General features: G+C 49.7%; 1 protein-coding gene across 5 annotated transcripts in view; it reads left to right on the plus strand.

The window, feature by feature from the left end:
* Positions 1 to 599: 599 nt before the first annotated feature.
* Positions 600 to 26,439, plus strand: part of MLH1 (mutL homolog 1) — a gene marked incomplete at both ends in the record, with an annotated part of 32,343 nt that continues 6,503 nt past the window's right edge. For 4 of the 5 annotated variants that reach the window (XM_080715765.1, XM_080715766.1, XM_080715769.1 and 1 more), the window contains 13 exons: positions 600 to 715; positions 3,165 to 3,255; positions 6,026 to 6,124; positions 7,554 to 7,627; positions 9,496 to 9,568; positions 10,715 to 10,806; positions 12,174 to 12,216; positions 12,358 to 12,446; positions 13,728 to 13,840; positions 15,598 to 15,691; positions 17,147 to 17,300; positions 20,062 to 20,423; positions 22,452 to 22,600. In XM_080715765.1, coding sequence (XP_080571891.1) covers positions 600 to 715; positions 3,165 to 3,255; positions 6,026 to 6,124; positions 7,554 to 7,627; positions 9,496 to 9,568; positions 10,715 to 10,806; positions 12,174 to 12,216; positions 12,358 to 12,446; positions 13,728 to 13,840; positions 15,598 to 15,691; positions 17,147 to 17,300; positions 20,062 to 20,423; positions 22,452 to 22,600 — 1,549 coding nt within the window. The remainder of the gene's footprint in view (positions 716 to 3,164; positions 3,256 to 6,025; positions 6,125 to 7,553; positions 7,628 to 9,495; positions 9,569 to 10,714; positions 10,807 to 12,173; positions 12,217 to 12,357; positions 12,447 to 13,727; positions 13,841 to 15,597; positions 15,692 to 17,146; positions 17,301 to 20,061; positions 20,424 to 22,451; positions 22,601 to 26,439) is intronic. The other variant, XM_080715767.1, reaches the window with a different exon arrangement.

Raw genomic sequence — 26,439 nt, forward strand, 5'->3', positions numbered from 1 at the left:
TCGCGGGTGGAGGCGACGAGGCGGCGACAGACCAGGCACAGGGCCCCGTGGCCATCCGGAGGCTCCACCACCAAGTAGCGCTGGGTCCACTCGGGCCGGAAGACCAGGGTCTCGTCGATCTCCATCTTGATCCTTTTGGGCGTCATCCACATCTTGCCGGAGACCACGAGGGCAGGGCCGAGCTCGGGGACGCGGCCAAGGAGCGGGCAGGGGCAGGACCAGGACCGGGCCAGGCACCTCTGCGCTCTGCGCCAGATCACCTCAGCGGCGCGACACCGGCCGCCGCCTAGGCATCTGCGTTCCGATTGGCTGGAGATTTCGCATACCCGGTGGCTCCGAGGAGTGAACCAATAGGGAGAGCGGACGGGGATTCCTAACGCGCACGCGCACAGCTTCCTACTTAGCGCGCGGCGGCAGTTTGCGGGTGGGAGGGAGAGACCCGGGAACCTGCGCAGTTAGGCAGCTTGACTGACATCCAAGCTGCCCAATCAACAGCGGCCGCTGGGGAGGGATACACGTCAGCACGAGGGACTGGAGTGATTGGCTGCAGGCACTTCCGTCGAGCGACAAGACGTGACCTGGGGCTTTCTGGCGCCAAAATGTCGCTCGTGGCAGGGGTTATCCGGCGGCTGGACGAGACGGTCGTGAACCGCATCGCGGCGGGGGAGGTTATCCAGCGGCCGGCGAACGCCATTAAGGAGATGATGGAAAACTGGTACGGAAGGAGCCGAGCTGGGGCCCCTTCCAGGCTGCGACTTAGCGGACCGATCCTTCCAGCGGCGCGGACACGCCTCCCCGCCGTGGGCGGAAGCGTCTACTGCGCATGTCTGCCGCCCGGAAGCCGCGGGTCCTAGCGTCCCCCTCCCGGGGGGCCGGGAATTCTCGGGCGCTCTCGCGAGGACTTCTTAGGCTTGTTTTGGCTCTGGTGGCTGCGTACCTTGGCATTTTATTAATGGTACCGCCAACTAAGAGACCTTCTTAAAATTATATATGCTATGTATGCAGAAAGTGCAAGATGAAAGACATATAAGAGCTTATGGTGGGAGAAAAATCATCTTCTTCCATTAGGAGACACCATGTTAGCCGTTTGGAGCTTCTTGATACCAGGAGTCATGTACATTCGAGAGAGCAATTCCCAAAATGGATCGTTAGGATTTTAGAGCAGACTGGTGGACTCTGGGCGTATTGATTTTATTACTGCCGAATTAGTGGCCCCAGTCAGTGTTTTCCTGCCCTTTGCATTTTGGGGAGGCATATCAAAGATACCTGATTTACGGGGCATCTGGAGATTCTGAAGCTTAGAATTGTGAGCAGTTGATGCTAAAAACGTGGGAAGAAAAGTCCATACAGAGTATGGACTGTAGACCTCAAAAAGGATGACCATGTGTGCCCAGCACTAGGTCACAGTTTGTGTTAAAGTACTTAACACAAGAATTATTTTGCTGTATTAAACTCAGTTTGTATTAAAATCAGTCTGTACATTGGTGGTGGTGGTGGGGGTGCTCCAGTGAAGAATTGCAGGTCTGTAGAGAGGTTCCTTGTGAAAACATAAACCATTCAAAACAATGGACCTGAAAGAACAGAGAGTCAGACAGGGTTGCAGAGGAAAAGGAAGAGAATTAGAACACAAGGAAGAGGGAACATGGGGATATTTTCTTTTTAACCTCTAGTAGTAGTAGCAGTTGTAGGTTGGCTTTTGTTTATGTAATAGTAAAATAAACTGATGAATAATTTGGGCCAATGATTGTTCTGTGCCCAAGTAATGTACGGCGAAACTAAGCATACCAGCTCAGTGGCTTACAATTCTGTAATCAGAGATTTTTATAAGGAGTCCAGTTAGGCTCTTTTTATTATTATTTTTTTTCCTCAGGCCAAAAGAGTTTATTTAGAAAGTTTAAGTATTACTGTCAAACGTAAACACTATTGCATTAATTAGTGCCTTCAAGTATTTGGTTTCAATGAAAACCTTTCCAAGTTTCTCAAGGGTACTTCCAGGCAGAGCCCTACATTGCATTTCGAGGAAATATTAGCGAACAAATTGAGATACTCTCAAACATTGGAGCCAGGAAATCTTTTAGGGTAGAAAACCTCTTACTGCATTTGTCATATTAAAATCCAATTCTGCACTGAGAAAAGAGAAAGAAATGCAGTAAATTGGAGAACAACATATGTTCAGCATAAACACACATATACTACAAACAGGCTTAAATATCACATATTAAAGCTTCCAAGATTTTTTTTCTTGGAAATCAGAGGAAAAAGCATGTAGCGAATGTTAAGCAAAACGTAAAGAGTTTTAAAACATTAATGGTTAATACAACTTAAAAACAGGGACTTCTGAGAAAGGGCTTTAATATTTAAGTCACTTTTTGTCTTATTTCAGAATAAAGGATTTTCTAGGATAGAGTGACTAACTCTTCTCTAGCAGGGGCTGTATGTTTATATGGAACTTGTTGCAAGTACAAAACATTTATTGACTTCTTAAATTTCTGCATTGCCGTTTTTTCTTTTCTCCATCATAAGTATCGTTTCTTAAAAAGTGAATGATAGAAACAAAACATTTAAACATTTCTAAATGACATTTTATTAGCATCACTTAGGAACCAGAGGCTAAAGTTTAAGTAACAATACAATTAATTGAGAAGAAAGCTAGAAAGATACATGTACCAAAAGAATCTTACATCTTTTTTCTTTTCTATTTTCTCTTTGTGGGTCTGGGGATGGAACCCAGGAGCATTTGATCTCCTAGCTATACTCTGTCCTATTTTTTACTCTTTATTTTGAAACAGGGCCTCACTAAGTTGCAGAGGGCCTCACTAAGTAGCTGAGGCTGTCTGAGAACCACAGTCCTTCAGTCTCAGCTTCCTGAATGCTGGGATGACAAGTGTGCGCCACCACGCCCGGCTGGACTCTACATCTTTTACTTTTTCCTAAAAGAATAGAAATAGTCCTGAATGTCCTATTGAAGACAATGGTTTCTCTGTCTCTCTCTTGCATAACACATAAACTCATACAAAGTAGACATTGAGCTTGTAAGACAGGAAAAATGCTTAGTAAGGACTCTCATGTTTATTTTGATATTATTGCTTGACCCACATGCATTAAGAGACATGCATTAGAATAGTTGCAGACTGACAGATTATTTCTTCGGTTTGATTTTCCAGTTTAGACGCAAAATCTACAAGTATCCAAGTGGTTGTTAAAGAGGGAGGTCTGAAGTTGATTCAGATCCAAGACAATGGCACTGGGATCAGGGTAAGTAATACCTTAGAGGAGTGGGGGGGTTTTTGTGTGATGATCTGCAGGACCTTGTTCTGGAAGTTTTGGGGTTTGTGGGTAGGAATTTTTGAAAAATCAACACCCACTAATTATGTGCCTCATTCTTTTGGGGACTGTTTAGGAGGTAGAGTAGGAATAAAATAGACAAAAAATGTTCTTTCTTTTCTGGTACTTCAGTTGAAGTAATGGGAGACAAACAGGTATGATAAATATGTCAGATGGCATTAAGTACCATGGGGACAAAACAGCAGAGGGGGAGAGGGGTGGAGAGAGATGCAGTTTAAATGAAGTGGTTCAGAAAGGCTTTCCCATGGGTGTGATACTGAAGGAGATTTGATGGGCGTCAAGGAGCAAGGCATGAGATTATTCAAAGGATGGGTGCTGCAGGCAGAGGCAAAGACCATGAAGCAGAAGCGTGCCTGCCATGGTTGAGGTCAGATGAGGAGGCCACTGTCCGGAGCAGGGGGCACGTTTGAGAGAGGACATGCTGGCTGGGGCCATGGGAACGTCATGGCCTTTATGGTGACTGGTGGGATACTACCAGAGGGTTTCACGCGAAGTGGTACATGACTTGGTGAGTTTTATAAAAAGTCTCTTGTGTGTTCCGTGGCGCATAGGCTGGAGGGACAGGGCAAAAGCAACAAAGCAGCTCCTGCAGCCATCCATAGGGCGGAAAGTGCCTGGAGCCAGTTTGGTTGCAGAAGGTGTTAGAAGTAGTGAGATTCTGAGTTACTTATGAAGGCAAAGTTCCCAGAATTTGCTAGTATAGATTTTCAGAGTAGGAATCAGAATTGAATTCAAGGCTGGAGCCTTTGTAAATTGAAAAACAAACAAAAACGTGGCTGTTCACTGAAATGCGAAAGATTATGGAAGAAACAGGTGTGGAGGAAAATATGGGAAGTTCATTGGGGGCATATTAAGTTCAAGATGCCAGTTCAGATATGTGTGAGCATGTGGAGTGTGGTGTAGAAACTGGTAGATAAAAACTTGCAAGTTGTTTCCATTTCCATTTTGGTATTATTAAAAACCATCAAACTCACATGAAAAGATGCTCAGCCTGCATCATTAGGGAAAGATCAATACAAGCCATGATGAGGTATCATACCACCCCATTAGGATGACCACTATCAAAAACAAAAAAACACAGGTGTTGGTGAGAAGCTAGAGTAACCGGACCCCTCATGCTTTGTTGATGGGGATATGAAATGGTGTCGCTACTGTGGAAAATGATATGGTGATTCCTAAAAAAATTGGAATTGCCGTGTGTTCCAACAGTTTCACTTCTGTGCACATTTGCAAAAGAAGAGAAAACAGGGACTTGAACTGATACTTGTGTTCTCACTTATAGGCATAACAGAATTATCTACGGTAGCCCAAAGGTGACAATCCAGTGTAAAAGATGTTAAGTGAAATAAGACATTCACAAAAAAGTATTATATGAGGTCTCGAGAATAGTCAAACTCATAGAGAGAGTAGAATGGTGCTTGCCAGGGGGTGGGGAAGAGGAAGAAGAATGGAGACTTACTGAGGACAGAGATTCAGTCTGGGGAAGAGGAAATCATTTTGGAGGTGAATGGTGATGATGGTGTTCAATACCCTGAGTGTACTTAATGGCACTGAACTGTACACTTAAAAATGGTTAGGATGAACATTTTATGTTACATGTATTCTATTATGCTATACAAAGTTACCTGTAAGCTGGGTGTGGTGGGACACACCTGTAATCCCATATTTGGGAGTTTGAGTGAGACAAAAGGATCCAGGTTCAAGGGCAGCCTGAGCAATAATAGTGAGAGACTTAGCAATCTAGTGAGACTTTGTTTTTTTTTTTTTAAAAAAAAAAAGAGGGTCTGGGGTGTAGCTCAGAAGTAGAATGTCCCTGGGTTCCATCCTAGTACCAAAAAAAAGTTGTTATTTTTATCTGTAGATTTGTGGGGGGGGGTCTGGTGATGGAACCCAGGGGCATTCGACCTCCGAGCTACACTCCCTGCCCTTTATTTTGAAACAGGGTCTTACTAAGTTGCAGAAAGCCTCACTAAGTAGCTTAGGCTGTCCGTGAACCATGATCCTCCAGTCTCAGCCTCCTGAATGCTGGGATTACAAGGGTGCGCCACCACGCCAGACTATCTGTAGATTTTTTTTTTTTTTTTTTTGGTGGTACTGGGGTTCCTGGAAGCCCTTCTTCCTCCGGGCTACACTCCCAGACCTATTTTATATTTTTGAAACAGGGTCTCTTACGCCAGCGAGGCTGGCTTCGAACCTGCGCGATCCTCCTGTCTCCGCCTCCCAAGCACGGGGATTACAAGCGTGCGCCACCACGCCTGGCCCCTATCTGTAGATTTTTAAATAATGTTTTTTAATTTTAAAAAAAGGCCACAACACTGAAATAGCTTGACAAGAAAGTGACTATATATAGAGCAGAGGGCTAAGGATGGCGTCCTGGGTTACTCCAGTGGCAGGAAGCGGGGGCACGGATGGAAGCGGCAGATAACACTGGGAAGGAACAGGCTCATGAGGAGGGAGGACTGCCAGGGCAGTAGGACATGCCCAATGCCCAGTGGGGAATTTAGTGCTAATACTGCTACTCAAAAGCAGATTCTCCTAAGAAAAACTTCTTCCTGGATTAAATTCATAAGATGGAAATTCAGAAAGATTTAGGAAAATGAGTAACATGAATTATTTTCTCATTTTGTGTGTGTGTGTGTGTGTGTGTGTGTGTGTGTGTGTGTGTGTGTGTGTTATCCAGAAAGAAGACCTGGAAATTGTATGTGAGAGGTTCACCACAAGTAAACTGCAGTCCTTTGAGGATTTAGCCAGTATTTCTACCTATGGCTTTCGTGGTGAGGTAAGTTAAAGAAATGTGTGAAATATTCTCCTGTGATGACATCGTTTGTAATTTGTCAAATATATTTCTCAAAAAAGATATATAAAATTTTATATTTTTGACTTGGTCAATTTATGCAAATTTGAACAAACTTAATTAAACCTAGCTTTCCAGGACTGAAAATTAATACAGAATAGACTACAGATACCCAAATCCTATGTGTCTCCTGAAAGAAGTACCCAGCACTATCTTTGAAGTTTCTTAGTCAAAAAATAAGTGCAGCTAGGTGTGATGGGCACACTTGTAAGCCCAGCACTTGGGAGGCTAAGACAGGAGGATCATGGTTCAAAGCCAGCCCTGGCAATTTAGGGAGGCCCTCAGCAGCCTAGTGAGACCCCATATCCAAATAAGATAGGAAGTCAGGCTGGGGGTGCAGCTTGAAGGTAGAATGCCTCTGGATTCAATCCCTAGTACCAAAAAGCAAAGAAAAGTGTGGAGCTTGGTGTAATGGAGCACATCTGTAATTTCAGCTACTCTCAGACAGGCAGGAGGATCCTGAGTTTGGGGCCATCCTGGGCAAATTAGCAAGACCTTGTCTCAAAATAAAATTTTTTAAAAGTGCTGGGGTATAGTCCATTGGTAAAGTGCTTGCCTGGCATGTGTTAAGCCCTGGCTTTGGTCCCCAGTACTATAAGAAAAACAAATGTGAATCTGATGAATACTTAGATCTAAGTACCAGCATATAGAAAGTAGACAAGCACAGTAAATGATTCTGAGATTAGAAAGCTACATAATAGGAGATATTTTTTCTTTCAACAAACCACAGAGGGGGAAATGGTAGAGAAGGAAACAGACTATATATTAGGAGATTTAAGAGGCCTAGAGATAAACTTCATTTAATAGCTCTTCTCTAGATCTAATCTGAGCAAATGATAAAAATTGAGAACCATATTTGAATGAATGTTGGCTATCTAATGGTGTAAAGGATAATCATTAATTATTTTGGTATGAAAATATTGTGGTGGTTTTTATTTTTGTGTGTGTGGTACGGGGGCGGAACCCAGGGGCTTTTCTACCTCTGGGCTACACTCCCAGACCTATTTTTTATACTTTATTTGGACACAGGGTCTCACTAAGTTGCTGAGGCTGCTGGGGATTAAACCCAAGAACACTGTGCCTCCAAGCCCCACCCCCAGCCCTGTTTCTTTTTATTGATTGATTGATTGATTTTTGAAACAAGGCCTCGATAAGTTGCTGAGGGTCTCACTAAATTGTGGAGACTGACCTTGACCTGTGGTCTTCCTGTCTCAGCCCCCCAAGTACTGGGATTGCAGCTGTGTGCCACCATGCCAGGCAGCAGCAGCAGTTCGGACACCCCTCCCCTTTGCTAGGGTGGCAGTGGGTGATCCAGCAGTGAGTTTATTTCATTCCATGCCCTTGTGTTCCATAGGCTTTGGCCAGCATCAGCCACGTGGCTCACGTTACGATCACAACCAAAACAGCTGACGGGAAGTGTGCCTACAGGTATAGGCTGACTTCTTTCACTCCTGTGTATTTATCCTGAACTGTATGTTTTTACCCTGGATCTCGGTGATCCTGCCTCAACACCAGTGTTGTCTTTTGAGGGGCTGAGATCTTGGGTGAATCTTCCTCCCTCCCTGTGGATAAGTTGGTAATTCACAGAGATGATTACTAGGTGATACTCCAATATTCCAACTTTGTGGATTTTTTTTTGGGGGGGGGCGGTTCCTGGAAGCCCTTCTACCTCCGGGCTACACTCCCAGACCTATTTATATTTTTATTTGGAAACAAAGCTGGCTCCAAACCAGCGCGATCCTCCTGTCTCTGCCTCCCAAGCGCGGGGATTACAAGCGTGCGCCACCACACCCGGCACTTTGTGGATTCTTAACAGATAAGATGTAACGTATTTCAGGGGCCCAGCAGGTGTCTACTGCGCACAGGTATCCTAGGTAACTGGTAGCTTCTGACACCAGCTCTCTCTGCCCTTCCCTTCAGCTTTGCTCTGGGCTGATGGCCGGCCGTGGCCGGGATGCTGTTCCGCGCCGCCCTACCTTCCTGGGCTGGTTGGCCTTCCCCCATAGGCTGCTGGCTGGCTGTTGGGCCAGCACAGTTTCCAGAGGCCGGTGGCCTTAGAATAAAACAACTGAATTTAAGGATCACACCTTTGTTTTTATAAGCAGCTAGATATTGAGTCGTTGAAGACAGGAGTACTTAATTCATGCCAGAAATGAAGGGGAGAACCTAGACATGCAGATCACTTGTCAGTCAAACTAAAACAGGGCAGCGCTGTCTGTATCCGCAATGTTCTCCAAGATGTACCTGCGAAGTAAAGGGAGAGCGTTTCGGAGCATGCGCACTGGCACTAGGCGAGTTCACCATGGAGTTGCAATTGCCCCTGGGCGGGGGCTGGCGGCTGATGCGATTATAGACCTGTCACTGCCAGGGAGACCGTTGTGAATGAAAGTCTCCCTAGACGGCCAGGGCCTCTGCTGGGCCCTCCAGTGGCCCCTCTGTGGGAGGATGAAATCCAAGCCGTCCTGTGGGTACCCCTCCCTCCCAGTGTGCCCGCAGCCCGGCCTCCTCTGCCCCACGTCCCGGCTGCCTTGCATTTCAGAGTTTGTCTGCTTTTGTCTATGGTTTCCCTTCTTACAAGGTCTTTCCTGCTGTCTCCATCTGAACTCCTCCTCCCTGGGCCCAGGTGAACCCTCCCCTCTCCTCCCCTGCCTTCTCCCCAGGGCGTGTGGCTCCTTCTCTGCATCACATAGCACATTTTTCTACGCTGCAGGTGAAAGTCAAGAGCTTTCTAAGACCTTTATTTTTTGCTGGGTCCTCCACTAGCCTGGCACATGGCTACCTCTCAATAAATTACTGCAGCCGGGCGTGGTGGCGCACGCTTGTAATCCCTGCGCTTGGGAGGCAGAGACAGGAGGATCACGCAGGTTCGAAGCCAGCCACACACGCTGGCTCAGGAGACCCTGTTTCCAAAATGAAAATGTAAAAATAGGTCTGGGAGTGTAGCCCGGAGGTAGAAGGGCTTCCAGGAACCCCAGTACCACCAAAAAAAAAAAAGAAAGAAAAAGAAAAAAAAATTACTGCAGAATTATAGAAAAATTTACCCTTGTCTTAGGCAGTGGCAAAACTATAGTAGATTAGAACTCAGCAGCTCCAAAGGAGGATTTGCTAGAAGAACGGGGATGTTTCTTTTATCCAGTTAGAATGATTATGGAACGTGGGGAAAAATAAAAAGGTAAATGATTAATACAGTATATAATGTGGCAGTGTTTTGATGTATTATTGGTATGTTTTTCTCTTCTACCTCTTGGATAAGTATCTCTGTTTCTAGCAGATGTTAATCTCTGTTTTCCGATTAGAGCGAGTTACTCTGATGGAAAGCTAAAAGCGCCTCCTAAGCCGTGTGCGGGCAATCAGGGGACCCAGATCACGGTAAGAGTGCTACGCGGGGGTGTGAAATGCTCAGAAAGGGCTTTGTGTCAATATCAAAGTGAAAAAACTGGCTCTGAGTTTTCAAGGTGATAGTAAAATAAGTTTTTACTAGTTAACGGAAGCCCAAAGATGACTGCGTCTCTTGGCCTGTCCCCTGGCCTTTCTTTGGTAAGGGGCGGGGAGAGTCTTTCCTGGAATGGCAAACATCATGGCAGGGCATGGAAAGTGGGCACTGAAAGGGCCTTGCTGTGGAAGATGTGAGTGTGTGCCGGCACGGCAGTCGTCGACCTGTGTCCAGAGGCAAGTCGCTTCACATCCCAGGCCCTGTGCTTCTCCATCTATCAGATGGAGCTGGGAACACCTGCGCTCCATCTCCCAGTGTCTTCAGTGGATTACAGCTACTTTGGAAGTCAGCAGGAACTCCATTCTGCTACCTGATTTTTGTAGCGCCCCAGTTTCCCTCCATTCTGTGAGCCCACAAAGCACCCCGCTGTCATGTTCTGCATCCCATTCCTCCATCCCAGCTGGAGTTCATCTCCGTGAAGGTCAGTCTGGCCTTTGAACACCCAGGCTCCGTGAAGCAGGCAGGAGCAGAGATGAGTGTGCGTTTTGCAGGCTGTGTTCAAAGATGCCTTACCAGGGAGACGGCAGTGAGAGTTCCAGGAACTCCAAATAATCTCAGGAATTTTGTGATTGTTCTTAGTCTGAAAATGCATGCCATGTGAGATTGTGATTGTGTATGAATTTCCATGTGTGCCCCACTAAATGTTACAGCCCCCTGAGGAAGACTTTTAAAATTTATCCTCAAGTTTTCATTCCCAAGCAAAGGGCCTGGGGGACGTAGCTCTACGGCAGAGCACTTGCCCAGCCTTGTGAGGCTCTGGGTTTGGTTCCCGGCACCACCAAAGCACAGAGCCCCCAGGACATACTTGAAGAATGGATGGGTGGCCATGGGAGGCAGGAATATCACCAGTTCCTGGTCGGCGCTGTCCCGCCCCTTGCCCCTTTCCCAGTCAGTGCTGAGACGTGCATTGCTGTCATGGCTTTGGATTTACCACCTCAAGGCTCGGCTTTCGGTGGCCCCGGAGCCTTTCTTTCCATCTATGTATATTTTGAGTTTACAAGAAAACTCAATCTTCTGTTCAGGTGGAGGACCTTTTTTACAACATAACCACGAGGAGGAAAGCTCTAAAAAATCCAAGTGAAGAGTACGGGAAAATTTTGGAAGTTGTTGGCAGGTACAGTCCCAGATCTGGGAGTGGGTGTCTGGGATCCGCCACCAAAAGAAGGTACGATAGAGTTTTCAGATCGAGGGCAGTCACTGAGCTGCATGGTAAACAGCACAGAGGGCCTGCCTACTTTTCTGGCCAAGGCTTAGTCGCCAATCCTGAACTTTCTCTCGTCTCCCCAGGAAAGAGTGGTTGGTCACGGTATGTTAGGGAATATCCTGTGGTGGTAGCCAACACGAACTGACCTTGGTTAGCTACCTAACTAAGAAATGTGTTGAAGAGCTCGGAGTTAATGAATGGAAAGATGGGGACAGCTGTTCCTTGGAGGTGACGAAAATAAGGGTGACTTCAGGGATTCAGTGTCATGACCCTGTCCTAGTTGTTTTCATGTTTTTCTTGACCCGGCTGTAGAATCTGTTTCCTGCAGAGTACAGCGGATTGACATAGCTTGGGTCACATGATGATGCGTCTGTACCTGTGGAGCAAAGGCAGCCTGGTTGACAGTCTTCTCAGGAGATAAGACTGGAACAGGACAGAGGTGGTTTCCCAAGTGAAGCTTAGTGGTCATCATCGGGGGAGAGGGAACTTAGGGCAGCTGAAACATTATGTCCACGATAGACTTAACCTGATACAGATGGCTCCAGCGTGGGCTCTCTGGACCTAAATGCCCTTGAATTGCAATGGGAATGTGTTAACTCTTCCAGTATTGAGGGTGGAAAAAAACAGCCTAAAATGAATCAAAACACTAGCTCATAAAAAATCAGCACAGGTTTATACATTAAGTTTCTTTGTTTCCTCCTCAGATTATGTAAATCAGTGTCAGAATATTTGTTATCTCCTGAAAAAGGAGTTGTAGTTGGCTGTGTTGGTTTTAGGTGTGGTAAAAGGAAATATTGTTGCTTAATGAATGCGTTTCGCTGGATTCAGTCCTTTAGTTCAGGGGGCCGTGGAGGGAGGAGCGATAAATAACAGCGACCAGGAAAGGCTGGGAGGGGCGGGCTGGGCCTTGAGAGGAAGAGCCAGCGGGAGCAGGGGCCTGAGGGAGTGAAGATGCCCAGGGCTGCTGAAGCCGGACCCTCCAGATGGCCTGGAGACAGCGCAGGCCTTTCTGACACTCTGAAAATAAAACTGTGTTGAGATGGCCTTGTGTCCGGTCCGCAGTGTAGAAAAACAGGGAGCCCTGAGCTTTGCTTGACTGTCTCAGTGAGCATGCGCCTCTCTGAGTCCCCTGGTCTATTTCCCTGAGGGATGTACTCGTGCATTTGCTTGTGTCTGTGTAAGTCCCTTAGCTCCACAGCGTATTTGACCAGAGGGCGCTGGCATCGCTGTGGCTTGGGCTTCTCGTTGCTTATCTGTTATTTCGTTTTTCTTGACAGATATTCAATACACAACTCGGGCGTTAGCTTCTCAGTTAAGAAAGTAAGTTTCTGATTTATGAGGGATGTGTTGTATAATGAAAAGAAAACACTGGGGCTTTCCAGTTAGCTTGCTTGTGGAGATACATCGTGATGTCTCGGTCACAGCCGTCAGACGTGAGTCACTGTTTCTTCTGTCTCTCAGCAAGGTGAGACAGTGGCCGACGTCAGAACACTCCCCAACGCCACCACCGTGGACAACATCCGCTCCATCTTTGGAAACGCTGTTAGTCGGTACGTGGAAAACACAGGTATAAGAAGGGCTTCTGGCCAGGCCTGGTGGCGCAGGCTCGTAATCCCAGTCCTCGGAGGCTGAGACGGGAGGATCGCAGGTTTGAGGGCAGCCTCAGCAGCTTAGTGAGACACTGAGCAGCTATGCACGAATCTGTTTAAAAATAAAGTCTGGGGGTGTATCTCGGAGGTAGAATGCCCCTGTGTTCAGTCCTTAGTACACCCCCCTGCGCCCCGCCCAAGAAAAGACTAGAATGCCCCTGTGTTCAATCCTTAGTACACCCCCTGCGCCCCGCCCAAGAAAAGACTAGAATGCCCCTGTGTTCAATCCTTAGTACACCCCCCTGCGCCCCCGCCCAAGAAAAGACTAGAAACCCTTTAGAGCAGTACTCTCCAAAGCAGGTTTCCAGAATACCAGGCTCTTGAGACATTTGGGGAAGAGTTTGCTGGCTCCATGTGTGGGAAATGCGGCAGACTATACCCTCTACCCAGATGCTCAGAGCGCAGGTTACTGCAGGAAAAGCTTCCGTCATCCGCCCAGCGAACCCTTAGTGAGCGCAGGCTGCTCGCCGGTGCTGTGCGCCATCGTGGGTACAGAAGAAAAAGAAAAGCGGTCCTTTTCCTTCATGGGGTTTTCTCATTGGAAAGACCCACGGACCAATTATGCCATTCGTTAGCAGACTGTGCTCATGGCCTCAAAGGAAATCGCAGTGCATGATGGGAGAATCCTGGGTCAGAGACAGGGACAGTCAGAGAAGTCTCAGAAGAAGTGATCCTTGAAGTATGAAGGATAAATGGCTTGGGTGCAGCTTTCTAGGCAAAAGGCCCAGCCCTTGAGAAGACCTTCAGGCAGAAATAAATGTGGCTCGTCTGGGACCAGTTTTTCACTTGTTAACCTCCATTCCCCAGTAAACACACTCTGGGGACACCACTCTAGAGTCCCATTCATCACAGTAAGCGAGCAGCAGAGACGAGTTCTTGGAATCACATCTTTGGGGTTTAGTTACTGATGTACATAAAACCTTCAACAAAGTAAGATCGTGGGGCCGGGACCCAGTGTTATATCCCGGAAGTAGAGTAGTGCCTGAGAACCCTGACGGGGGCAGGCGCGTGGATGGTGGGTCTGACGGCAGTTGGACGGATGAGCCGGCCTCGAGGACCTCAGTGATCTACGTCTCGGGTCCTCATTTGGCAAAGTTAGTTTATTTGTTTTCTAATTCTGTTTTACGATGTTTGTGTTGTCCAGTGTTTGCAAAAGCTTCGTATTTTCTCTCTCGTAACTAGAGAACTGATAGAGGTTGGGTGTGAAGACAAAACCCTCGCTTTCAAGATGCGTGGCTACATATCCAACGCAAACTACTCGGTGAAGAAGTGCATTTTCTTACTCTTCATCAACCGTAAGTGGAGAAGAGCTAAGAGGCGAGTGTCATGGACCCTAAACTATTAAACCTAATCCCCAGGTTTCGTTACACACAGGAAACCTTGCGCCAAAGTTTGGTTTGACTAGGAAGCATTTATAATCTGTGTCCTAAATCTCTGCCCAGCCCGCTGGTAAGTGCTCATTGCTGACTGTTACAGTCTGTCCCAAAGAATCCGTGTTTTACAGCAGCCATTGAACGCAGCGTAGGACCAGGAAGGAGTGAGCCCGCCATTTTATCGACACATTCTGTTAAAGTCATCTACATTAGCACTTTTTTCTCCTAGTGCATTCAAAAGGACTTAAGCTTGATGTATAACAAAGAAGGCTCAGAAAACATTTTCCATTCATTTCCTTCTAACCATGAAGAATGGCTGCCTTATAACACACTCCGTGGCTACAGAGTAGACGAGGGGGAGTCGGTGTGAGTGCCGTCTGGCTGGCTGAGTCTGTGTTTCTTGCGGCTGCTCTCTGCACTCTGTGCTAACAGCAGATCTGTTCACGATGCCAGGTTCCCAGGAGCCAAGAAAGTGAGCTCCTCCTGCCACCTCCAGACCCGCCGAGCGCGGCTCACAGAAGGCTCCTATGGCTCGTCCACGTTCACAACCTCAGCAGAGGCCCCAGCTGTCCTCTGTCCAGTGCCAGGCCTGCTGCTGGCCCGTGTGCTCGGCGCATGCGTTCCAGCATTCAGGGATGTTTATCCAAGGGCTGTGGCTGTGGCGAGCACTCAGAAAATAATAGTCTCCTCATTGATGAAGCCACAGCCACGCTTCTCACTGAAATACAAAGATGTAACACGTCCGTGCTGTAGTTACACAGGACGACATGTTATCAGCTGGGCATCTAAAGCTGGGCACAGCCGGGCATGGTGGCGCACGCTTGTAATCCCAGAGCTTGGGAGGCTGAGACAGGAGGATTGCATAGGTTCAAAGCCAGCCTCAGCTACTTAGTGAGGCTCTCAGCAATTTAGTGAGACCTTGTTTCCAAATACAGTATAAAATAGGTCTGGGAGTATAGCCTGGAGGTAGAAAAGCCCCTGGATCCACCCCCAGTACCACCAAAATAAAAAAATAAAGCTGGGCACAGAAAGAAGAGCTGTGTTTTCTGCAGATCTTCCTCTGACTGGTTTCCTTCTCGGCCTTTACTGTTCTGGAGCATTCCACATATGTGTCATTTCCTAAGTGGCCTTACACACACATGTGTACATTTGTACTGCCTGAAGTTCTGGAGAACCCGTTCTTACCCTTCACCGAGTATGGATGCCCTCTGCCGAGCCCCTGAGCAGAGTTAGCCGTTCTGTGTCTCACTGTTGAGATCTCGGGAGGAGTGCTGAGCACTGGGCTTGGGATGGGTTTATCCCAGCCGTGTCTCCCAGCAGTTGGTGCATGTGATAGGTAGTCAGTGCGTCTTTGCAGAAGGCAGAGTCTGAGAGCTGAGGTCAGATTTTCTGCTGGTCCAGCGAGGACAAAGCTTGTCCACGTGAGCTGAGGGGAGGGGTGTGGGGGGCAGAATTTACTGCCTTCTCTCTCTTCTGGGACTTGAATGGGAACAGAGTCCCTGTCGTGGGATGCTGCGAGGCTGTGGCAGGCCGAGGGCCCTTTCTCTTGGGGCTCTGGCATGGCTCCCACTCTGGAGGGGGGTCCTTCCTGAGGTGGCTTCATGGCTTGGCATGAAGAGGCACTTGTACCCTCACCTCTAAGGACAATTTTCAGCTGGTTACTTTCTTTTATTTTTTAGATCGTCTGGTAGAATCAGCTTCCTTGAGAAAAGCCATAGAAACGGTGTATGCAGCGTATTTGCCCAAAAACACACACCCATTCCTGTACCTCAGGTAATGTAGCACCGAACTCCTCACATGAGACTCACGGGAACAGGTTTATCGGGCTATCCCTGAAAGACACGGCAGCTGCGCCCCGTCGGCGCATCCCGTGCACTGGCAGAAGGAGGTTCCAGCCTTCTCACAGCTGAAGCAGTTCTCTTCCCTTTATTTCTTAACCTAGCAGAACGCCACTCTAAGCCTCTGCTCCTGATGGCGGCACGAAAGTGATGGCATGTGTCGCCCTTCAGGAGGGCGGCAGCTTGTGAGCAGAGTGGACGGGTGTGCTCCAGGTCTCCTTCCATTCGTTTTTTGGGTTTTTTTTTTGGTACTGGGGGTTGAACTCAGGGACATCATTTTACCTCAAGCTGTACACCCAGCCCTATTTTCCATTCTTTATTTTGAAATAGGGTCTCGCTGAGTTGCAAAGGGCCTCACTAAAAATCCGGATCCTTCTGGCTCAGCCTCCCAAGTACTAGGATTACAGGTGTGTACCCCACGCCCAGCTCAGGGGAAATTTAATAAGGAATCACAGATGGGATTAAAGTAAAAGGGTTAGACAGGAAGAAGTGATGTTCCGGGAAAAGCGGGTGTAGGGAGCAGCACCCCTAGGGATGAGATGGGGGCACCTCGCCACTCTCCCACCACACCTCCACAAGCACAAACCTTGTTGAGGATTTGGCTGCGGTGTACCACGTGGCGAGGTGGAGGCGGCGCTCCCCAGCACCACCCTGACAGCTGGCTGGGGGCAACTGCCATGGCAAGGGGCCGCACTGCTGGCCTCGTGTACCCAGGAACTTGTACAAAGCTGAGGGCGGTGTGCCAGAATCTGGCATAGGGATTCCCCTCCCCTGCCCCCTCCCTCCTCCTCCTCCTCCTCCTCCTCCTCCTCCTCTGTCCATCTGGCGCCCTGAACTGACAGCTTCGTTAGCATAGACCTAGCGGGGCAGTAAGTTGACGGGTGGCACAGCTTTGAGCTGGCCCCGTGTCACGTTAATGGTGCAGTGTTCTCTGGCATCTGGTCTGGTTTTGAATCGCAGTACAGAACAGTAACTGGAGGACAGGTTCATGGTGACTTTTTCTTTACAGATGAGGACACAGCTAGAGAGGATAAGTGACTTGCTTGAGGTCACGTATTAAGAACTCCCACTAGTCGTAGAATGACGCTAATTGGCACGCTGTAATGAAGGAGCTGGGTGTGTGCGAAGCCCAACCCCACTGTAGACCTGTGGGGTGGCAATGCCAGCCCCCCCTGACAGATGCAGAAAGTGAGGCAGAGACGGGGTGAACGTAGCCCAAAGCTCCACACTCTTAGATGCCGGAGCCATATCTGAACGGCCACTCGGACCTCACCTGCAGTCCTGGCCACTGCCCCACAGCCTCCCTCGGTCACCCGGCCACCACGCATGCCACGTGACTTTCCCCCTAACCCCACGATCGGAGGTAACCGTCCTCGTTTCTTCGTGGCAGTTTAGAAATCAGCCCCCAGAATGTGGATGTCAACGTGCACCCCACGAAGCACGAAGTCCACTTCCTGCACGAGGAGAGCATCCTGGAGCGGGTGCAGCAGCACATCGAGGGCCGGCTGCTGGGCTCCAACTCCTCCCGGACGTACTTCACCCAGGTGGGCGCTTTTCCTGCTGTTTCTCTGGTGCCCGAGAAGCTTGGCCCTGTGCCCCGTCAGACCTGGGAGCCGGGTCTGCCTCGTGCTTTAGAACCTCCTTCCCAGGTGTCTCTTCGGCGTCTTCTTTTAGCATCATTTCCCTCTCTGAGCCTCCTGTGAAGGGGCCTGCGCCTGCCCCTGGGCCTGGAGTCATAAGCCTGAGTCTTCCCCACATCGCCTCCATGTGGGCTTCAGACCGAGGCAAATGGGCTGTCTGTAAATGAACTGGGCAGCCTCTGCATGTCCTCTCTGCCCTGGATTTGCTCAGGAGGCCGCTGATCCGGCCACGCAGGGCAGAGTGGAGGGCTGGCCCCGGCGGCAGGGGGAAGGGCAGGGGCTTCAGCTTTGGGCAGAGCCAAGTACCTGCTGTCGCCTCAGCCGCCTTGGCCTCCAGGTCCCCCAATAAGGTGGAACTGGTCACCCCGTGTCTAAGGACAGGTGCAGGCAGCAGGTGAAGGTGGAAGGAAGTCCAGGGCTGGGTGCCATTCATCTTACCACAGTTCCCTGGCTTATGAGTGCCCAGGACTTGTGAGTTACTTCTTCTGAGGCCTCAGCTTCCTCTAAGCAAGCTGTATACTATGCTGTCTAGTCCCTCCCAGTTCCGAGCTGATGTGACTCTGGGCAGCCGTTCCTTCGTCATAAGGCACAACAGACACTGAAACTAAAAGCCAGACACTTTCCTTATTAAATTGCACTGCATCCTGCAGACGCCTGCCCCAGCGCGTCTTCAGAAGGAAAGTGCATGCCTGGGTCAGAGGGCCTGCCTCCGCTTCTGGCTGCCTTGTGTCATGGGGTCTAACCTCAGCGCTGCCCCTGCTCCCACGGTGCTCACAGTACCTCCTCTGGCAGCACCAGCCCACATGGGCTCCTGGCTTTTTGGCCGTGAAGCTACCATCTTCCTGCGTCCCTGCTTCTGCCCTTGTGCCCACTGCCCAGGGCTGGCCAAGGATGTCCAGGGGAGCAGGTGGTGGAGTGAGGACGCATGTGTGCTGTGAAGGTAAATGGTCAGAAGCCACATTGGAGCAGGCGGTTACCGAGGGGCGAGCTGGGCCCGCTGCCCAGGATGGCTCCATTGAAACCATGCAACTCTGAGCTTCAAGACACCAAGAGCATCTGCTTAGAATCCCCCTTCGCCTTGGCCATACCCGAAGCAAAACGTAAAATAGATGTCAGCCTTCGCCAGAGCGAATCTCAGGGTTTAGTAGGGTTTCCTGGGCTAGGAGAGGTAGGGAACTGATTTTGCCCTAGGGTGGCAAGGATTCAGGATGGGTAGGTGGGCCTGTACTTCCCTCACGGTCCAGCAGGAGGCGCTTCGGGACTTGCTGAGGCGTTCCAGCGAGGGTTCATCAGTGGACCCATCTGGTGACAGCCTGCTCCCTCACTTACAAGCCAGTGGGTGACCATCGCCTGGATCAGCTGCCACATTGGATTGCAAGAGTATGGTTTTCTGGTTTTGTTATTTTCTCTGTATCAACTGAGTATTCTGTGTAGAAGAACTTTCTCTGATTTATTAAAACTATCTGATCCTAAAATACAGTTCATGCTAGACATAAGGCCAGATGCTGAATTCTGTCCCTTTCATTGTCAATTTTTAAAGAACAAGTTGGTGTCCTAGCAGTTTTGGTGATGGTCGGTGACTTTTCCCTCTTCCTTTCTCCCATCCAAGTACTAACCAGGCCCGACCCTGCTTAGCTTCCGAGATCAGACGAGATCGGGCGCGTTCAGGGTGGTATGGCCGTAGTCCCTCTTCCTTTCTCCCTCCCCACTTTTTCAGTGTTGTGTCATAGCTACTGCAAAGCGGCCCGTTGTAGGTAGTTGAGGTCACTTCTCCTGTTGATGTTAAAATGTTCCCAGCATTAGGAGGCCCTTCAGCTGGCACCCTTCTCCTTTACCCAACTCCATTGGTTTATAGTTCCCTTGTTTCTAGCAAGACAAGGTGTTGCAGGCATACTGTGTGCCTTCGCAGCCTTAGTCCAGCATTAGTCATTTCTCCAGTGGGCGCTAATTCATCTTAGTGGAGATTGGGTTTAATGGCTGGAAGCTGGGGCCTGGGGTCCTCCTGCTTCATGGTGGCCATTGCTTTTAGGCCATTCCAGTGTGTAGAACTAGGAGATGTGTATTTCAAAATGGTGTCTGGGACTGTGGCTCACTTGGTAGAGCACTTGCCTAGCATGCATGAGGTCCTGGGTTCAATCCTGCACTGCAAGAAATAAATAAAAAACATAATAGAATGGTGGTTGCCAGGGGCTAGGAGGAGAAGAGGGGAAATTGCTATGTAATATATACACAGGCTCAGTTTAGTCAGATGAAAAAGTTCTGGAGATAGTTGGTGGAGATGGTGGCACAACGGTGTGAATATCCTTAATACCTTTGAATTTTTACTTAAGAATGATTAAAGTAGTAAGCTTTATGTTATATATATCTTGCCACAGTAGAAAATAAAATTCTTACAGCAGCAAATACAGACAAAAATATGAAAACTGTGCACTGATATTTCCATTTCAAGCCAAATTGAAGATTATAAGGACTCTTTTTGAATTTTATTCTTATAAACAATTTTAATTTTATACTCTAAATTTAGGTCAAAATTGTTCCTATAATAAATAATTCTGTAGTGGTAGTTATGCCTGGTTCTAACTTTTTGCTCTAATACTGCCCCATGTGGGCACCTGAACTTCTGTACTTATTCTGAGTCTTCCCACTGTCTCCTTTTTTGATACAGACCTTGCTCCCAGGACTTGCAGGCCCCTCTGGGGAGGTGGTTAAGTCCACAACAGGTGTGACCTCCTCCTCCTCTTCTGGAAGTGGTGACAAGGTCTACGCATACCAGATGGTCCGTACAGATTCCCGGGAACAGAGGCTGGATGCCTTTTTGCAGCCTGTGAGCAGAGCCCTGCCCGCTCAGACCCCGGCCACTGCCCTCGGAGACGGCTTGGGGGGCGCCGGTGGGGAGGCCGGGCAGCAGGACCAGGAGATGCCCGACCTCCCGGCCCCTGCTGAACCGGCTGCAGAGAACCGGGGCTCAGAGGCGGATGCACCAGCAGCAGAGAAGAGAGCGCCCGGTGCCAGCCCAGGCTGCCCCAGGTGTGGCCTCGGGAAGGGAAGGTGCCGCTTGCTTCTTTGTTCCTTAGTTAGACCAGCTCTGACTTTGGCTTTTCATAGAACGCTGTGTCTTCTCTTGCTTGATTTGTGTCTACCTTCCCGGCACCTTGCCCGCTCTCTGCCTTTGACCATGGCTTAGAAGCCACCATCAGTCTACCCTGAAACATCTCACATGTCCATGACTCCAAGTAGTCACTGAAAACACATCAGAGGCGGCGTGGTGGTGCACACCTGTAATCCCAGTACTTGGGAGCCTGAGCCAGGAGGACTGCAGGTTCAACGCCAGCCTTCACAACTTAGTGAGGGCCTCAGCAACCTAGAGAGACCCTGTTTCAAAACAAAAAGTAAAAAAGGTGGGGGTGTAGCTCAAATGTAAAAGGTAAAATGCCCCTATATTCAATCCTTAGTGCCAAAAAAACAAAAATTCCACCACACCACACACACACACACACACACACACACACACACACACACGAGAAAAGCGGAGCATTCTGCCTCTGAGCTACACCCCCCCCCCTCCGGCCCTATTTTTTTTTTGTTTTCATTTTGAAACAGGGTCTCGCCAAGTTAATAAGAGCCTCACTACTTGCTGAGGCTGTCCTTGAACCTGTGATCCTCTGTCTAGCCTCCCAAGCACAGGGATTACAGGCGTACGCCACCACGCCCGGCTGCCTCCTTTGTTTTTAGTGAGGCACTTTGGCAAAGCCTCTATGAGAGGCAGCTGGAGAGAGGAGGTGGACATAGCTCTCTGTCCTACCAAAGCCGCCGCTGCCCCTGCAGAAGAAGCCCCCTTTCCAAGTCCCCTTCACAAACTCCCAGGTAGTATGTGAGCCAGCAAGAGAGCCAGAGGAGCGGGCGCAGGAGGGACGCTGCTGTCTGTGAGCACGCCCAGCGCGCGCTCTGCAGGCTGCTGTCACTGGAATCCAAGGGGGTGTTCTGGAATGTGTGCACGTGCTGCGCGAGAGCTCACGGTCCAGCCATTTGCTCAGAGCCGCAGGTTTACGCGGTGGCTCATCCCCACGGCCTCGGCCAAATGGAACGTGGAAGAGCTGCTTACCTGCGCTTTGCACATCCCAGCAATCAACCTGTAAGGACGTCTTCTAGAGAATAATAGAGAATGCTGGCATTTAATGAGCATTTATTGTGTGGCAGACACTTTACATATATTATCTCACATAAGGCTCTTAGCCCTGCAGGGCAAGTGTTTCATTTGTTACTTGGGGAGTTTTGGGATACTTAGCACACAGCACCCAAAGAAGTTTTTATAAAGCAGAAGTCAGATTGTGTCACTCCTCTGCTGAAAACCTCCCGCTGGCCTCCCGCTGCATGCTGATGGCGTCTGAATTCCCCGCTGTGCCTCCCTCCTGCCTCCAGTTCCCTCTTCCCTGTGGGGCATTAGCCACGTGGCTCTGATCCAGACCGGCTGAGCTTCTTGCCCCTCGGGTGCTACTGCTGCTCCCTCAGCCTGGAAATGCTGCGGTGTCTCGTCCTCTAGGTCTCGGCTTAAATGTCACCTTGTGTCAGAAGCCTCCTTTGTCCACTGGACTGAAGGCTCCTCTCCTCTCCCACCGTTCCATTGTGCACCTCGTTTTACTTCCTTCTTGGTGTGTTGCCACTAAACCATCCTTTCTGTGGCGGCTGGGCTCTCACTAGAAAGCACGCCTCGCGAGAGGTGGCGCCTGGTGTCTGTTTGCTGCCTGTGTTGTCAGTGTCTGATGGTGGATGAATGGGGATGGAGGGACGGGGCTCAGCAAGCTCAGTCCGCCGGCTCATGACCCTGCATTGGGTCAGGCCGACTCCGGATCCTGGGAGCGGCCGGCTGTGGGGATGTGAGGGCCACGGCAGCAGTGTGCTGGACGGTGAGCATCTTGCCGGCCTGCCACCAGCACAGAGCTCTCTGCAGCTGTGCGCCAGCTGCCACGGCGCAGAGAAACTGCTGCCTTCAACACAGGGCAGTGTGCGAAATCAGGCTGCGCTCACAAAGTGGTCGGGTCCATTTCCTCTTTGCAGAAAGAGATCCCGGGAAGAGTCTGATGTGGAAATGATGGAAAATGAGTCCCAGAAGGAAATGACAGCAGCCTGCACCCCGCGGAGGAGGATCATTAACCTCACCAGCGTTTTGAGTCTCCAGGAAGAAATTAACGAGCGAGGACATGAGAGTACGTACGTGCCTGGATCAGCTTGGAGCCCCAATCACACAGGATGCTGGGCGGCCCTCCTCCCTCAGCAGGCTGGGCAGCAGCAGCTTGAAGACAGTTTTCAAGAGGAAGAGAAAAAGCCAGGCGAGGTGGCGCACGCCTGTAATCGTAGTGCTTCGGAGGCTGAGACAGGAGGATCGTGGTTCGCGGACAGCCTCAGCTACTTAGTGAGGCCCTCTGCAACTCAGTGAGACCCTGTTTCAAAATTAAAATAATAATAATAATAATAGGGCTAGGGGTGGAGCTCGGAGGTAGAATGCTCCTGGGTTCCATCCCTAGTACTGCAAAAATAAAAATAAATAAATAAATAAATAAATAAATAAATAAATAGGGAGAGAAAGGGAAATAGTTTGTTTAGAATTCATTGGTATTCTCATTACATCAGAGGAGTCAGAGTAAAGCAGTCACCAGTCATTTTCAGTTTTTATTTGGCTTTGTTTGAGTTCAAAGCAGTGTGGCAGCAAAGTTCTTATCCTGCGGGCTGGATGGGATGTTTGTGTTCTGGTGGGAGGTTTGCAGGCCTTGGGGTAGCTCACGTTCAGCTAACTCACCCTTCTATGCTGCGGTTTTCCGCATCTATAGAGTGAGATTCGTTCTGCCCTGGAAAATCACAGTGCTGATCAGAGAACAAATACAAATACCACAGAACGAGGAGTTGGTAGGGATGTTCATGTCCTGAAGCCGCAGCCGTAGCCACTAGCGTCTTCTTCAGAAAGAGCTCTTAGAATGCCTCAGTGTACAGCTGCATCTTGGTCCCGTCCCTGCAGAATTCATGGTTTTAGGAACTAAAAGGGGCTGGCGCAGGGACTGAGGTGTGTGAGAGCGAATGGCAACAGCCGCCCAACCTGCTTACGATGGCGAGACTGCGGCTCCGAGTGTAGACAGGCTGTCTGTGGGGATGGAACCCAGGGGCGTTCTACCTCTGAGCGACACCTCCAGCCCTATATTTTATTCTTTATTTTGAAACAGGGTCTCACTGAGTTGCGGAGGGCCTCACTAAGTAGCTGAGGCTGTCCGTGAACCACAATCCTCCTGTCTCAGCCTCCTGAGTGCTGGAATTACCAGCGTGCGCTGCCACGCCCAGCGTGGATTAATTTTTAAAGGGGCTGGGTAGCTCAGGAGCAGCTGAGCACCCCTGAGCCTTTGGGAGTGGCAGCTCCGACCCAGTGGCCCTGGAAGTGTTGGCCCCCTCACCCGCCTGGTGTGGCGCAGGAGGCCTCCGCTGGCTCCATCGCTCACTCTGCTCTGTGGATGTGCTCCGACCGCGGCCTCTCCGGGCTGCTGTGAACTCCTAAGGTAGCGTGGTGTGCTTCACCAGCTCCCAGGCACCGCTCGGGGCAGGCGCTGCCCGCTGGTGTCTCTACACAAGCTGGAGAAAGCTGGTTGTCTTTGAGCTGAAGGCTCTGTGGGGACTTCTCTGAGACTCAGATTTAGTGAGGAAGGTCACTGGCCCAGAGAGGCCCACAGCGGGCTGCTCCGGGAGGTTTCAGCGAGCGGGCGGAGCGGCTTTGCCTCCGACGTCCTCGGTCACTTACCTCTGTGGCCTTCCCGCAGCTCGGTGTCCGTGCCAGGATGTGTCTGTGGGCTTGCAGCCTCGTTGCCAGTGCCGGCAGTTCTGAGTGCACGCAGTAGACATTCAGTAAAGGCGCGAGCGGGCTGTAGGGAGGAGCAGCCTGGCCGTGAGGTCCTAGAGCCTGTTGTAAAAGGGCGTCAAAGTTGAACACCCAGCAGTCTTGCGCCTGGTGGACTTATCTGTCCGTGGTGGGTGCACTTCCGGTTAACAAATGAGGTTACTTCTGGCAGGTCCAGTGTCCAGTGGAACGGTCTGTGGAAGTGTAGGGATCAGTGATGTCTGGATTCGTTGCTCGTTCCATATCGTTATCTAATTAAATGGGAAAGAGCAATGTCACAAGCTGTTTGCGCTCATTTAAGTGTGAAATGTGCTTTGGGGTTTTTGCCTGCAGAGAGCCACACTTGGTTTTATTTTCCTGATGAAAAGTCATGGGTCTGCATGCACATATTCTGAGGGTGTTTGTCACTGGTAAGGGTGTCTTTTGGCACATGGATGAAGTCAGTTCAGCAGGTGTCTGTCAAGTGTCTTCTCTATAGAAGGCACTGCAGTGGACAGCGAGATGAAGAGGGCCTGCCTTCAAGAATACCGTGGCATTGCGTGGGGTTGTTCAGTGCACAGCTCCCTGCAGTGTACGGTAGAATGAAAGAAATCTGGGCTGGGATGTAGCTCAGTGGCAAAGCGCTCACTTTGAAGGTACGATGCCTTGGGTTCAATCCCCAGTACCAAAAAGACAAAAAGAATCTGTAGCAGGGAGAAGGGCCGGTGTGGAGAGCTCCCCAAGCCTGGCAGGGCGCCATGGCAGTGTCAGGCGCAGCGAGGTGCTGGCACACGGAGCTCTGCTCTGGAAGCGCTGCGGGTGTTAGGAACCAGAACTGGCTCCTTCCTTCTGAGCCCTCTGTAGGTCTGGCTTTGCTTGCTGCTTCTGAGAACAGTGCCCGCCCCGAGCCCCGGCTGTGGAGTCAGAAGGGTGCTTTTGCCTTGAAGCCCAAGGGCCTGGTCCCATGCTGCTCCTCACAGAATGGCAGGAGCCGCCTGTGGACGCCAGGGCTGTGGGGACATCTAGGGCAGAAATGGAGCGGCGGTGCTTACGTCCTGATAAGGGCCGCGAGGACAGGCTGGCGGGCCATGCGTCAGAGCAGGTCCTGAACGTTCTGCATGGAAAAATCTCTGACCCATTTTTAGTGGATCACACTGCTCTTTCCTCCAGTGCCTCATTATTCAAGATTATTTGATGTTCTCCAGCTTTTAAAATAATCATTTTCCGCCTACACAGAACATCCTGTAGAGACACTGAGTTTCCAGTGGGAACAGAGAGGACACTTATTCTAAAAATGAAGAAAATAAGTCTTTTGGGGGGGTGTCTTATGTAACAATGTGAGAATTTGCTTGTGGTGCCCAATCTTAAAGAATATAGTAGAAACATGATGTGTTGGGCACTTAGGCACACACCTGTAATCCTAGTACTAGGGAGGCTGAGACAAGAAGATCACAGGTTCAAAGCCAGCCTCAGAAACTTAACGAGACTCTGTTTCAAAATAAAATAGGACCAGGGGCGTAGTTAAGAGGTAGAACACCCCTGGATTCAATTCCAGTAACCGCACACACATAAGTAAGTGAACAAACCGTGACGCACATGCAGGCTTGTCACGAGGCCCTCACCCTTGCTCTGCCTTCTCCAGCACCTCACTGACCCCTCCTCTTGGTGGTGGTGTGTTTACTTCTTCTATTAAAAATAATAAATGGGAGGATTGGAGGTTACAGCTCATTGGTAGACCATGCACAAGGCCCTGGAGTCTATCTTCAGCACCACCTTAATAATTTTATATATACACACAGAAAAAATGTTAAATACAAAATTTGTAGCATCTACAGAAAAAAAATGAACACCTGTGGGAACACATCCTGTTTGAGGAAAGGCGCATTACTGTCACCTGGGCAGCACCTCTACGCCCGCCCTTCTCTTAGCTAACCACTACTCTGAATTGTAGGATTTTTTTTTTTTATTTATAGTTTTACCACCTCTGTTTGTATTCCTTAAGAGCCGTTTCGTTTTGCAAGCTGTGAATTTCACAAGTGGACTTAGCCTGCGTGCGGGAATGCACACGCACATCGCGGTCGTGAGCGCGCGCTCTGGCCAGCTGTTCTGCTCCCCTCACCCTGTGCGTGGTCCCGCCTCGGGCGGTGCAGTCCGTCCACTCAGGACACTGGGGCTGTGGCCTGAGGCCCT

The sequence above is a fragment of the Muscardinus avellanarius genome (assembly GCF_963383645.1).
Source record: "Muscardinus avellanarius genome assembly, chromosome: 18".
Taxonomy (NCBI): domain Eukaryota; kingdom Metazoa; phylum Chordata; class Mammalia; order Rodentia; family Gliridae; genus Muscardinus; species Muscardinus avellanarius.